The following is a 15059-nucleotide window of genomic DNA, read 5'->3' as shown; positions in this document are numbered from 1 at the left end:
ACAAAACATATTTGATAGCTTGATAGCTTATAAAGTTGTATATATTGTTATATCATCGACAACAATTACAGTTTTTTTGTATTATTTATTACATTATATAAAACTGTTTACCTCTAATAATAAACAAAGAACTCTTATAAGGAGAATTAAAAAAATATACACAGGCCTACTTTAAAATAAATTAAACACAGCACTTGGGGAGTCCTCTGCACATTTGAAGAAAATAAATACAATTCAAATTGACCCACTTTGAAATAAATAAAACCTATAGCTGCACCCTAAAAAGAGTTAAAGGTGGGGTAGGTAATTTATTTCAGAAATACTTTTTGTTATATTCCATGGAATGCTCTTAACATCCCGATAGCAATGAATATATTAAATGCTTTGACAATAAATACATAAAAAAAATTAATCTGTGGAAGCCGTAGTACTGTAAAAAGCACGACCAATCATTTTAGCGCGTTTTTGTGTGTTGGAGGAGGGGCTCTGTAAGGAAGTGGCAGATTTTTTCCGGTTGTGTATTTTCAAATTCTAGCGCACTCGAGCTGGTTTCTCCAAAATTACATACCCCACCTTTAACTGATTGAATTATGACTGAAGATCGTCAGCTGTCTTCCTCTTCCGTTTTTTTCCAGCACCTGCAGCTCTTCCCGGCTGTGAGGGACCGGTGAGCGGAGCAAAACACACCTTTAGACCTAATACACTTAGCTATGGCACTGTTGTATACATTGAATTATTCCATTTGATAATATGTAATCAACTTAGGCACCCCTCCCAAAAAATAACTCATATTCTCATATTCGAAAACCTGAATAATTTCGAATATTCGATTAATCGTTCCCATCCCTAATACCCATACCCACACATTTACATACACATATACATACACATACATACACATACACATACACATACACATACATGTATATAAAAAACATACATTCATAGTCCCCCCCTTTCTTCCTAACTTAGTGTCTTAAGTTCAGCTATGTAGGCTATCACAGAGCCCCAGACAGATTCAAACATTTCTGAAGAGCCCCTCAGGTTATATTTAATCTTCTCTAAGTTCAGGTATAACATTAGATCTTTAAGCCATAGAGAGCATTTTGTAATTTCTAAAGTAACAACTCTGTTAAGAATGCAAAATAAGTTATAGGTTGAAGTTGTAACCTTAATGTTGGTGTGTTGGCTGACTGAGTGGATCCACAGATGCAGTCTGTACTTTCTGGGGGCGAGTTGTCTCCTTGTCTCGGCGTGGCAGCGTCTGCCCACAAGCCCCGGAGACTGGATGTGACAATTGAGTGCTACTGACAGTCTTCACAGGGACTGTCAGTCCTACTGGAGCCCAGCAGGATGGAGAAGGGAGGGGGTTGAATAGGGGAGAGAAGAGAGGCAAAGGGGGTTCAATCTCTTAAGTTAATGAGTCTCTAATGTGCAAGCAGGAGACAGCTTTTATCTGAGTTCACTCATCCTGCCCCCCCCTTCTTTCCTCCTCAAACACACCTCTGTCTTTGATGTACGTCTCAGGTGTTTGTGCTGCTGTCCCACTCAGCCAGTGGATACTGCACTGTAGAGGGGAAAATACCAAATGTACGTTAAGCTACTCAAATGATTATGGATGATAACATCCTACACGTAGATAAGGATCTTCAAACCTCTGTTTTAGCTGGGTATTTGAGCAGGAAAGACTGAGTTGAAAATGGTCTAAGGGTGCAATTAGTATTTGATATATCCCTTGTTCAGATTAGTTTAAGTTCTAATGTGTAATTAATTAAACCTAACATCAAGGATGATCATGGTGTTATATTCTAAAGACGTTTCATTATTTAATGTTAATCACATTTCTTCTCTAAATGGTGGCACTACATCTTTCTTCTCTACTTTTACATTTATACATGTTTTTCTCATAACTGTAATGACTTCACACACAGGGTGTAAAAAACAGACTGCAAAATGTAGTTTGAGCAGAATGACCTGAACTAAGAACCAAAGAAGATTATATTGTAAGAAACAAATGTTATTAAGATATTATACCTGTAGAGAGAAATTATGAATTATATTATTAGAAAAAAAATGGTTTCTTCAGTCAGTTTACAAAACCTTTTCCAATTCGCAATACTAAATTGTGATTCACATTTAACTGTGATGTGATGGCAGTGAATGCATATTTTAAAGGTATATTTCTGAAGAATGCTATCTTGGTGCAACTTTTGGCAACAATGAATAGGAGAAGAACTTTATTTAGTAAAACTAAGAAGATATCTGGTTAGTTAGGGATTTTAAAGCAGGGTTTTGCCTCATATTGACTTCACTTCATAGTCATCTGAATTTTGCGTGTGTGTGTGTGTGTGTGTGTGTGTGTGTGTGTGTGTGTGTGTGTGTGTGTGTGTGTGTGTGTGTGTGTGTGTGTGTGTGTGTGTGTGTGTGTGTGTGTGTGTGTGTGTGTGTGTGTGTTGTGTGTGTGTGTGTGTTGTGCATGTGTGTGCGTGTGTGTGTGTCTTTAGACAACTGAACACAGTTGTATGGTTGCAATGCAGAGTCTGTTGTGTGAGGGTTAAAAAAGCAAAGAGATCAATGTCTAAATCCAATGAATATGCAGACTTTAAATCTGTAAGAGTTTTGTTTTCAGTGTACAGTAAGATGCAGTCGTTATGCTATTTAATTCAGGGGTGTGGTGTATTTGACAGAGTGGTGCCCATCCATTCAGCTCATACTCGTATCACATTCTCATTAAGTGATGCTGGGGCAGGCAACACATTACCAAGACAGACACAGAGTCTACAGGGCAGCCATTAGGCCCAACAACAGACCCCTGCTGGGCTCCTGGCAGGGGGACCTTGTTAAATGTGTGGACCTATTGTTCTCCTAAATTGGTCTGTGACTCTAATTGCCCAGTTAGTCCCAGTTTACGGGCTACACTCGTCTCTACCCGACCTGGAACCAGCCTGCACACATCAGATCAGGCTGTAAAAGTTGGCTGGGCTGGTGAGGGCTCTGGCTGCGAGAGAGTAGTCCTTGCTGCAAACAGGGAGACGAGAGTGTGGCAAACTAAAATCAGGTTGACTTTGGGATGTCTGAAGCCACAATGAGCATGGCAGGCTGGGTGGGATAGAGACCTCAGATTCATGAGGGAAAGTACTCCAAAGGCCTGGAGGCATCAGCCCAAGATATACATCTTAATCTGTAGACAGACGACATCCAAACAAATACGATGATTCTTTAATGTAGTTCTTTTGTTAAATTAAGCGGCTCGAATGCACGAGACAGAGAACGAGACAAATTAGCACTTGTGTCTGTGGCCCTGGTCTGCATCTCAGGATGAGATCTCGGGTGTCTTGAGTGCAGGGTGTCCGCGGGGTCTTAAAAAGTATTAAAAGTTGATCAATCAATTTAGCGAAAATGAAGGCTATTAAAAAGTGTTAAACGGCATTTTGCAAGGTATTAAATGTTGTAGCTTGTTTTCAATAAGTATATAAATTGTCCAAAGAGGTTGTATTCTAAAGTGTGCCTGAATGTAATCATTGCGTAGGTGTGTAGTGTGATTCTGTGTAGTTTATTTATGGCATCCCGTTGGATTTGACGTCATCTGAACAGGACATCGCACGCTCACTGCTTGATAGCGAGCGAAGGCCCGTTTACGCCGGTTGTTAAACAACATCGTTATGGGGAAATGCAAGTTTGCGTCCAAATGGTTGGAAGATAAGGAGGAAGGACAATCAATACTGTATATAGTGAATGTGAGGCAAAGTGTGTCGCCAATGTAACCGGTTAAAACTCGAAGTGGCGATGAGGTCTTAAAATGTATGGAAAGGGTCTTAAAAAAGGTCTTAAAAGGTATTACATTTGACTTCAGGATTCCTGCATATACCCTGTGAGTGGGATGTTGGTGTGTTATGACTAAGTGTGGATGCGTCTGCCTGACAGCAGATGTTGCTCTGGTAATTTGTAGATATAAGTATGATTCATAAAAAAACGTATTAATCTTGGCTGAAGGAGATGTATGTATGTTTCCATGCTATAACACAGATGTCGACGGCAATGCACTGATGCTGCCAGAAAATGTTTCATTGCTGATGCTTAATATAAAAAAAATCAAATAGGCAGCATAACTGTATTTTACAACAGAGTTAGTGTTTCTGAAAGATCAAAGCCAGGTGAGCAAAAAGAGACGCTGCCTTGCTAATGAGAACTGGAGGACCGCAGATGAAACCCTCCAATTAGAAGCAGAGACACATGAAAGAGACTGGCAGTATGAAGGAGACTGCCTGTCTGTCTACACAAGATTTATTTCTAAGGGAACTCTCAGAGATTTATTTTGCTACCCTCAGCAAAGCCTCTTTATGGGATTTGGTTATTTTGAGTGATATATAAAAGCAATGTTGCTTTCTTTTGCATTGGCTGGTATGTAATAAGCTCAAAGCAGATACAGCTATTAGGACAAATAACAAACACATCACTCCTTTTTGAGGTAATTGAGTCACTATTACTAACCCTGCAAATAATGTATGTAGTTGCAGCAGTTTAGCTAACCCCATGTTGTAGACTTACTGTATATATTGTAAAAAACAAGGTTTCTTTTGTTCTTTTCCACAAGGTTTTCCCAATATTTTTGACCCAAAAAAAAAGATGAGGCAGTGGCCGTTTCTCAATGTCGAGTATACCTGCTGCAGAGCCACTATTTCAAGTATACTACGTCATCGAGTGGCGCCGAAGGACTGTTTAAATGCCCAGCATTCGGCGCCACTCGATGACGTAGTATACTTGAAATAGTGGCTCTGCAGCAGCTTTACTCGACATTGAGAAACGGCCACAGACTCTGACTGGGCTTCACTCAGTGAAAGCCGGGCCATGATTGCCCATTGTTCCCCCTCCCTACTCCCCCTGACACACACCCTCCATCTGCTTATTACCCCCCTTTTGTCTGCAGTCATCACAAAACAAGCCGTTGTCTCCAAACTCATCGTCTCTGCGTCTTTGATAGGTAGTTGATAACAGACTTACAGGCTGATGGGCCTGGCTGACCTTGCTGTATATAAAGCAGGCAGCATCAGCTACTAAGTCATTCTAGGAAAAAGAGACCTCTGGGCACCAGCAACCTCAGCTCATCTATCTACCTTGAGGACTCTGGATTTTGCAAATACCTTCACTATGAGTGTGTTTTTCACTGTTGCTCTCCTGGCTATGGCATTGCCTTCAATGGCATTTGACATGAGTCAGTCCACTCGTTGCGTCACCATCCCAAATCAGATGAAAGTGTGCAAAGATGTTGGATACTCTGAGATGCGTCTGCCTAACTTCTTGGGTCACACCAACCTGGAAGCTGAAGTGGTGCCACGTTCAGAGGACTGGAGGCCCCTGCTGCAGACAGGATGCCACCCTCAAGCCCAGGTCTTCCTCTGCTCCCTCATTGCTCCCGTCTGTCTTGATACGTAAGTACATTTTACATTCCTTGTAATTGTAATTCTCCTGGTTGTTATTTTTATGTAAAATATACTTAACAAAATATATTGAATATGTTAAAAACATGCTTCAGATTTAAACATTATTTTGCAGCAATATCCTATTCATTGTGTAACATTATTTTATTTTCTTCTACAGCTTTATCCGGCCATGCCGTAGTCTGTGTGTGGCAGTGAGGGACAGCTGTGCCCCGGTGCTCGCCTGCCAGGGTCAGCCATGGCCCGAGGCACTCGATTGTGACCGCTTTCCTGCCCAGGAAGACATGTGCCTTTCTCCCTACTCTAAATCTAGCCACAGTGCCAAAGGTATGCATAGACCACAGACTATTCATCAATACTTGAATGCCTTGTCATTCCATTCATTACCAACCTCTTTAGGTTTCTCTATTATAACTGTATATACTGTACCCTGCATTCTTGCTAAATTATGATTATTTTCTTATCACAGACTTACCAAAACCCGCCTGCCAAAACTGTCCGTCTGTGGAAGAGTCTCCTGCAATGAAAACAGTCCTGGATGCCTTTTGCCTGCATGACTTCGGTAAGTTTAAGAGTTATTTCACTACACTGATTTGTTATGCCACCTGTATGGCCATGTTTTTAACAATTGTATGTGATTTTCTTAACCGGATAATTAATATTTTTTTCTTTTTCCACAGCTGTGACTGCCAAAATCCATCGACGTCGCCTCCCTTTGGGAGAGCCTGAATTTGAGGTTGAAGGCCGTGTTGAGTTTATCCGCCAGGGACCTCTCCTGCCTTATGACACCCGGCACCTACTGCAGCAGTGGCTCCTCATCAACCTGCAATGTGCCAATATCTTAGTGCGTCCTGGAAGGTCACAGTTTTACATGCTGACTGGTTTTGTGCAGAATGATGGCACCCTCGCTCTCACCCGTCTCTTCCCTTGGCACAAAAAAGACATAAACATGGCAGTGGCCACTCGCAAGTGGAAGCATCACAGATGTTTAATGGATTGATAGTTACATGTAAAAACTGGAGCTCTGAATCTGTGTTTAAAGTGTAGACTTGCTTAAGAAAAAACGATGTCACACTCAAAACATATCATTCAAGACAAAATCAAGGAGGAACTTTGAGAAGAAGAGTTTCTGGGCATTGGGTGTTAGTGAGAATTGTTTAAGTCAACTGAATTAATATAAGAACAGAGCTGAATACCAACACCCTTTGTCTCCCTCAGCAGCTCACTCTCTCATCCCTGCTCTGACAGCACACAGTAATTGAATGCACTCAAACCTGTACATAGTATTAATTAATGTAAATTGATGTATATTATATTTTCTATAATGATATTGGTGTATTTATGACATCTTTTTATGTGTATGCTATGTGGAAAAAGATGAACATAAAACGTTTTTTTCTGCAAAACTATGCAAGTGTATGTGTCGTTTTTAACAGTAAAACAATCTTTGGCCTAACCGCTTAGCCCATTAAAGTCCTGAGGCAAAACAAACAACATATATATATACAGCAAGGTAGGGTCCTCTATATACCTTACCTTACCTTCTCTTAACACTCATTTCTCCACAAGGTGGCACACTTATGGAGAATCAAAACACTGTTCACTATTATTGTACCATGCCCCCTTTTCATTGCAAGGATTACAAGGGCTATTACAGAAAAATAACTGCATTTAATTCAATGTGTGTTTTACCCCCTTTAGTCTGAAAACCTGACTTTATTGATGATTCTATGATGTGCGAAGTGGCTCGGGGAAAAAGTAAAACTGTAGAATGACTGTATTCACTGTAGATGGCCTCTGGTCTTGGCCATACTAATGAGTAGATAAATCACCCACTTTGCATTTGAAAAGCCTCACTTATACTAGCAGGCTGAACAGTAGCTAGGGTTGTGGAACAAAAGGCTTTTTCTAGACTTTTTTGTGATTCTATTCATTTTGATGCTGTGCTCGGGACAGTTAATGAGTCTTGTAGTTTAAAATAAATGTGAAAATGCTAAATGGTTTGAAATGTGTTGTTGTCCTAATTAGGCTTTAATGATCTAAAATGTATGAATTTGAATCGGTTTGATTCATCACACTTTGATGTACTGCTAAAGCAAGACATGGGACTTTGATAAGGATCAGTTATTTTAAAATTAGTTAGACTTAGAAAGCCTGTATTGTTTTTTTCTTACTACATTTCAATAAGCACATTTGTACATAAAGCTGAGCACAACCAAATACAAGTTTGTGTTTGTCCCATACACTAATGCTCATTAACTTAAAATAAAAAAATGGCCTAACCCGTGTAGTATATTTTCCACCTCAGATAGCTTTGTCTGCTCTTGGCTGAGCAGTTAACTAAGTGAGGCATATGATATGCAAAGAGAATAATCACGTTTTTGTATATTAACTCATTTGTTTAATCAGCAACGTCATCACTATATAGCTTCCGGTGGGAAAAGAGCTCTACTCATAATTTTGTCCTCCACTGCAAGAAAGGAACCATGGAGAAGGGTAAGATGGACACATTAACTGCACAAAGTTTTTAATTATATGTATTACTTCGTTTTTGTAATGACTTAACATTTTTTGCCCCCTCAGTTTTGTTTGCTGTTCTTACGCTGGTGTACCTGGAGCTTTCTATGAGGGTGGTCAGTGCCCCAATCTGTTCCTATGGACAGGCTGGATGCCATGTTCCTTCTCTGGCAGATCTCTTTGAAAGGGTCATACAACAGTCTTCAAGAATGCACAGCGTCTCCAGTGATCTGCACTCTGAATTTGTGAGTTATTTTCTTTCAGCTCTGACATTGATCATCTATCACCATCCATCAACCTTTCGACCGCCATTCTTCCATCATCAATCAGCCTCGTTGGAGTCGGCTATTTTTCGAGCCCCCCTGATATAACTATGTCTGATATGTGTGTCCCTCTTCACAGGAGCAATATTTCTTTCCCAGGAAGAATCTCATAGGAAAACGGAAGTGCCACACTTATGATATACTCACACCAGGAGATAAGGAGAATGCACAAAGGCTAGGGGTAAGCATTTATTTTGTTAATAATACTTGTGCATTTAGGCGATGTCCCTGCATCTTGTCATATTAATTTATTTAAGCAACTTTGTCATGTGCAGAGAGAACAACTGACAGAGGTAATCGTGAGGCTGCTTCAGGCTTGGGGTAAGCCGCTGTCTGAGCTCTACCAGAGCATGTCTCAGGATCAAAATCAAGACTTTAACCTCTACAGCTCCAACAAGGCACTGGAGATCAGTGATATATTGCATGAGCTAAAAGACGGAGTGACAATAATAACTGAAAAGGTAACAAATCACTTTTGGTTGTAGATGTGTTTTTTGGCTGTGTCTAAGTGATTTTATTTGGCTTGGTTGTTTGCAATGTTGCCTCTTGTTGGAATTGTATACAGTCAATTGTGTCCTTTTTAATTTCTTGAAATAATTCACTTTTCAATGTTTCTTCTGTGTTCAACAGATGAAGCTATTGGGAGTGCTTAGTAACACTGTGGGTTATAACTCTCCTGAGAGTTTGGTCCCCTCTTCAGCCTTCTACACACAAGGAGACCTAGACTCAATGGACCATCATGACCTACTCTACTGTTTCCGCAGAGACTCCAACAAGGCGAAAAATTATCTCCGTATCCTGAAATGCACCACTCTTCCTGAGCCGGACTGTTAATAGTGATAGCAAAGAAGTTTAGTGTGGTATCTTTTAATGTTGGCTGAATAGAAGAGTCTTTGTTTCTTATTTGCTTTTATCTACATTATGTTCTTACCAACTTGTAATGGGTGCATTTACTGTACTGGAGTGTGTATGTCTCTTGCAGTTTTATTGTCATAGGAATGACACAATTTCATTTTTGACCATTGACTGTAAAAAGGTAAAAACATAATAAAAGATAACTAAACCGTCATCGTTTTTGTTCATCTTCTTCTTAATGGATAACACAAGCTCTATAGTATTTATATTAATGGTAGACAGTATATAGAAGTGTTTATTGACATGTTAATGGTATTGTTCCACAGCCCACCACAGTAAAAACAAGCAATATGGAATTGAGGATTAATTGAAACGCTTTATTTACACCTGATCTATGCATTCATAATCATGAAAAAATAACATATTTACAAAATATAGCAAGTGAGATTTGTCTTCAAAAAAGTTTTTTGATTATGAGCAGAGTGTTACTCTAAAGCTGACTAAATGATAAAACAAATTTGAAGTCTGATGTAAAAGCATAAAAGCAAGTGACTCATTTGTGCATTCAAGTGATTGTAATTACAATTAAAAGGGTGGGAGTCTTCCCTGCAAAGACTTGTTAGTGTAATAAACAATTGCTAAATAAAGCTGGTGATACGCAATAAGATGATTCAACAAAATGGTTACATGCTTTATAAAAGAGTCAATGTTAGTCTTCACAGACAGTTTATTCTATCCACACATTCCTCAACACCTTTCCAGTTTTGTAGCCTTTTACCAGTTTTTGTGGATTTAAGAAAGTCATTGGTTTACTTTCCACCCATTAATGGGGCGAAGCCTGCAAGCTAGTTCAGGCAGTCAACTCGAGCACCAATGATACATTAACACGTGACACACCTCGTCCCTCTTACAACCAACCAAACACATTCTCCTAAACACGCTCTATTTAAGCTGCCAGGTCTTCCTGCCTCTGCCTCGCTAATGCTGCTGCTGCCACTGCTGTGTTCACTTGCTATTGCTACGTTCATGTTCCTGCTGCTGTGTTTCATGTTGCTGCTACTTGCCTGCCCCACCACCACCCCAGCTCCACCCCAGCTTCCACCTGTAGGCTCTGGGGATAGTTATCTAATCATCACTCAATGTTCTTTGTAAATCTGTGGAGTGATGATGCCCGAGCCTAGACGCCAAACTCAAACTATATGCTGCTTATAATAAACATATTAAGAAACACGTGAGTTGTCTGACTGAACTGCCACTCATGTGTCCCTGGCACTATTCTGTGATGGTGATCTCTCACTTTTTGATTCAGAGTGATGGTTCTGTGTAGGTTCTTCCTCTTCCTGAGCGAGACCCCGGGCCATGAGCTCATCCATTGGGGAGCGAGTGTTATGAACCTCCTTCTCCTTACAGTTCCTCCACTTCATACGACGGTTCTGAAACCAGATCTTTACCTAAAGCAGCAAAAGAATGGAGAGGCATCTCGGTCAATTTCCGTAGTCTTTTTCACCACTTCTCACATCTGTTAAATTAAATATGGCTAAGGATGTACTCTGATCGTTATTTTTCTGTCTTTTATGATCAGAAGTTGATCAAGCTTAATCATATTTTTTTACCTGGGACTCCTTGAGACTGAGATCAGCTGCCAGTTTGTTCCGGTCTGTCTTGCTGATGTATTTCTGTCTCCGAAAAGTTCTCTCCAGCTCCTTCCGTTGTTCTTCAGAGAACACAGCTCTCCTAAGGATCCCTCTGCGTGATTTAGGACTTATATCAGCAGACCACATTTGAATATTTGCTCCCTCTGAAACATAAGAAAAACCCACATATATTAATAATGGTAAATCCGATGAATATGATATTGATGGACTGTGGAAAAAAATGCTAACCTCATAAGAAAAAAAGCTAGAAGCAGCAACCATGGGAATTCAGCAGTTGTTTTGAATTGAGATTTAACCGCATTTTGGTCCAATTTCTCAAGTGTCTTGATTATGGATATTTTGATTCAAAGTGCTAAAATCCAAATTAAGTCCACAATAAATATAACCATATCTCATTTCCTACATTCTTTACCCGGGATCATGCCTGTTTTTGGCCCTCACTTTTGATTTCTCTTTTTCTTTTTGTTAAATTTAACAAACTGGGGGTGACTAAAGAGAATAGAAAGCCACTTCATCTGAGAAAAAGGGATTTGGTGAACTGTGAGGAGCAATCCCACGCTACTTCACTCACAGGTGCACGCACAACAAAAGTCAAGTGGAACAATTTAGCCATCTATTCAATGTTGCCTTTTTAATCTGTACGACAAATCTGCGCATAGACCACCTCTAGGGAGCACATAACAGGTTTGGACATGCTTCTCACTTCTCTATTGGGACTCAATGGCTTTCAGTTAAATAGCTGATTACCAGGTCATTCCTGGGCAACGTGTGTGTCTACCCTAGTGGGCCAGCTATAGAGCCCTGTGGGACACCCACAATAGAGCCCTTCAATGGAAATGCCATTACTCGATGGTTCAGTGGCCCAACACTAAATCTTTTCACTTGCAGGTATGAAGCCAGTTTGTATGTGAAGATGAGCTCGAATAAGTCTATAAAAGTCACTTTCTTTGAATGCTTTATGTCCTAGTCAAGAAGTTTCAAATGGCCAGGAATGAGAGTTGAAGGACAGGAGAAAGGAGGGGGGTTGGCGGACCAAGCTCTTTAGCTACACAATGGCCGGGGGATGTTCCTGGTCCAGCCCTCTTCTGTAGAGAAATGGGCGAGTTTTTTGTGCTAAGCGGAGTTCATTGCTGCAGTGAAAAATTGCAGTGAGGTCGCGTGTGGATGGTGAAGTGAATGTGCCAATTGGTCACGGCCAACTTTGCATTGTTGAGTTGCTGGGCACTGTGGGAAAGTGTCAACCTACTAAGAAGACTTCAGGGACCTGTGGGATGAGGGCTTTCTGATTTGTGCTTTTTTCAACAACATTTGACAGGCATCGTAGATTGAATAAACTAATAACTTCCAGTTGCTGTGGGATAGTGCCAAAATAAGATGGCTTGTTTAACATAATGAATACTAGTAGATTGCGATTAAGCACTAGCACTTTCAACAAGTTTGAATTCACTTAAAGATGTCAAGCACAATTCAGAGAAAACTTTAATGTTTCAGGGTAATTACAGGATTTTCTGGATGTTTATAAAATTCATGCAGCCTGAAAATATAACTTGAAGCGGTTTGGATTCACAACGAAACTTATTGGTGAAAGAGTGCTAAGCGATAAAAACACATTTTCTTAGTCAGCGGAAGAAATTCACACCTGGTAATTATAATCTTAATATGACAGAAGACAAGATGTGTATTAGCTCTGCATATTTGTGTTAGTAAAAGTGTGTATTTGCAAGAACAAAATAGGGGGCCCCAGGGACTCTTAAAAGCCTTGCAACCCACCCCTCTTCCCTATACTAAACAGCCGTGAATGGTTATGAATAGAGCCGTGCAGAGTTGAGCGGAGAATTAGCTCTTTGGCATTGCATCGGTAATTAGCTGTGGAAAGCATGGGAGACCCTGCTACTAATGCTTAGAGAGTAGCTGAGGCATTGCTGATGAGGCATAAAACACTCACTGGAGAAGACAGGAGGGGGGCTGGAGCCTTCGCAGCATGCCAGCAGATAATGTGGGCTCGGCAGGAATACACTGCTCAGTACACCTGCAAAGAGAGATAGGAATAATCAGATATGTTCATGTTGTAACTGGGTGAGACGGGTATAATATTTCACAAGGAACTGTATCTGGATCATCGCCCACTTCTGAGGCATTTTGAGTCTTACCCTGTCAAATGTTTATCTACATTTTTTCAGCATTTTATTTGATATTTCGATGTTTTTAGAACTACATTTGATTTGAAGACTACATTATCCAAAAGAAATAAAAAATATTCACAAATTAGGTCAGAAAATAAATTGCAAATAATCCTTTTTGCTCTGTCAATGAACACATTGTTTTTGAGCAGTTAGTGTTATTTCTTATCAATGCAAAACATTTAATGCGTTTTACATATATGTTTTAAAAGTAATAATTTGCTAGTTTTCTTCCATGAATTAAAATGTAAATATTTTATATTTTATATTAAACAAATATTGTAGTACCCAATTATTAAAAAGTCAGTTTTCCCCAATCCTGAGTATGTCAACAGTTTACACAGACCTGCAATCATCATTTAAAAATATATTTCATAATTTAAGTTTTATATAGGAGGCCGCACGGTTGCTCTTTACTTTTGTAGTATACAACAGTTGGTACCACTTTACAATAAGACTACCCTTATAAAGGATTCATAAAGGGTTTATAATTAGGTTATGATTTAGGTTGTAAACACTTTATTAATCATTAAGAACCATTTATAAACCAGCTCTAACATAGTTTTCATACATCAACACAGGCTCACTATTTGGCAAGATGACTAAGCCTTATATTGGCTACGCAGCAAGAATCAACTCAGTTAACAACAGATACCAAGGATGCTGGCTGATGAAGAACAGAAAGTAAGCTACTGTAAGTAGTCAATATAAGGCTTAGCAGTACAGATAAATGTGGGCTTAGTATTTGGCAAGATGACTAAGCCTTATATTGGCTACTTAGCGAGAATCAACTCAGTGAGCAACAGATACCAAGGATGCTGGCTGATGAAGAAGACGAAGTAAGCTAGGTAGCCAATATAAGGCTTAGCAGTACAGATAAATGTGGGCTCTCTATTTGGCAAGCAACCGGTCACAGTTGCCCTGTTTATCTCATGTCTTATAAAAGCTTATTAATGATTTAGAAAGTGTTCACAACCTAATTTATAAATGAATTACAAACTATTCGTAAACCCTTTATAAGGGTAGTCTTATTGTAAAGTGGTACCCAACAGTTATATGCTAAAAGCAAAGCAGAGAAATTGAAATGGTCTTCCTTGATTACATTATTTTAAACAAGTTAAAAAAAATGGCAGTAGGTCAGTTACTTACGCTGTACTTTCTTAACAAGGATAAATATATAATTCCCAAAAATGTATTTAAAACCTATAATGTCCATCTTAAAATTGAGAATGTATTACACTTAAAAAACTTAACAATATTTAATAATATTCCAGAAATAAAATACAAATAATAAAACATTGTCTGACATGTAAACATCTAGCTTCACATATTTAAAGTCCTTGACAAAATATAAAAATATCAGATCTGCTTGAATAAAAACCTGTTTACCTGTGTGTTGTAGAAGGGGTACTCCCAAGTCTTTCCTACGCTGGGGACTGTGGCCCTGGCTTTGGTAGGCTCCATGCTCACAGCCCCAGATTCTCCTCGGTCGTTCACACGCGGCCCGTCGCAGGTGTCCACCTTGTATTGTTTCTGGGCGGGCTGAAGGTGTCTGTGACTGCAGCAGATTGTCAATAAGAAAACTCTTTCCAGAGTTACCAAAGCCGGGAAAAGCAGGAGGAGAGCCTGCCATATTCCTCCTGGTGCAGCTCTGCACTGAGAGCATCCTGTTCACACAGTGACCCGAACACTTGAGTTCCCTCTTCAGCAGTCACAGCTCAGTGACACTAAATTCTCCTTTAATCCTTTCTTGAGTGACCAGGCCAACTTCATTAAACTCTGAGGAAAACAAAAGTTCTCTGCTCTTCCTCTTTCGCCCTGCACTTTGCTACAGGGCTGTGTCGTGATTGGCTGAGAGGCTCTAATGTGCTTCTCAATTCAGATAAGGCTGGGGCCTTTCTAGAGTGGCAGAAGGTGGGTCTGGCTCATTCATTATGTCAACTAGCCTATTAAATGATAGACACCAGAGACAATGAACTGCTGGCCAAAGTTTAACATGCACCAAACAGTCTTCCCCAGTAGTAAATAGTTTTCTCTTTTCTCCTGCCTCCCATTGTGCCTCATTCCAACCCCTGAGCAGTTCATTTGCAA

General features: G+C 39.8%; 3 protein-coding genes across 3 annotated transcripts; 2 read left to right on the top strand and 1 right to left on the bottom strand.

The window, feature by feature from the left end:
• The first annotated feature begins 5148 nt into the window (after nt 1-5148).
• Nucleotides 5149-6438, top strand: szl (sizzled). Its single transcript, XM_034145956.1, has 4 exons — nt 5149-5429; nt 5599-5765; nt 5908-6000; nt 6119-6438. The coding sequence occupies exons 1-4, from the start codon at nt 5149-5151 to the stop codon at nt 6436-6438; spliced, it is 861 nt and encodes a 286-aa protein (XP_034001847.1).
• A 1486-nt stretch (nt 6439-7924) lies between these two features.
• Nucleotides 7925-9149, top strand: LOC117494943 (prolactin-like). Its single transcript, XM_034145955.1, has 5 exons — nt 7925-7934; nt 8022-8200; nt 8358-8459; nt 8554-8739; nt 8909-9149. The coding sequence occupies exons 1-5, from the start codon at nt 7925-7927 to the stop codon at nt 9110-9112; spliced, it is 681 nt and encodes a 226-aa protein (XP_034001846.1). The 3' UTR covers nt 9113-9149.
• A 1240-nt stretch (nt 9150-10389) lies between these two features.
• dbx2 (developing brain homeobox 2) lies at nt 10390-14634 on the bottom strand. Its single transcript, XM_034145946.1, has 4 exons — nt 14358-14634; nt 12734-12817; nt 10747-10931; nt 10390-10584 (listed from the first exon to the last, which is right to left on the bottom strand). Exons 1-4 carry the CDS (start codon nt 14632-14634, stop codon nt 10390-10392), a joined length of 741 nt encoding a protein of 246 aa, XP_034001837.1.
• Between the last annotated feature and the right edge of the window lie 425 nt (nt 14635-15059).

Source organism: Trematomus bernacchii, unplaced genomic scaffold (assembly GCF_902827165.1).
Source record: "Trematomus bernacchii unplaced genomic scaffold, fTreBer1.1, whole genome shotgun sequence".
In the NCBI taxonomy this organism is placed as follows: domain Eukaryota; kingdom Metazoa; phylum Chordata; class Actinopteri; order Perciformes; family Nototheniidae; genus Trematomus; species Trematomus bernacchii.
This window is presented reverse-complemented; position numbering and strand designations above follow the sequence as displayed.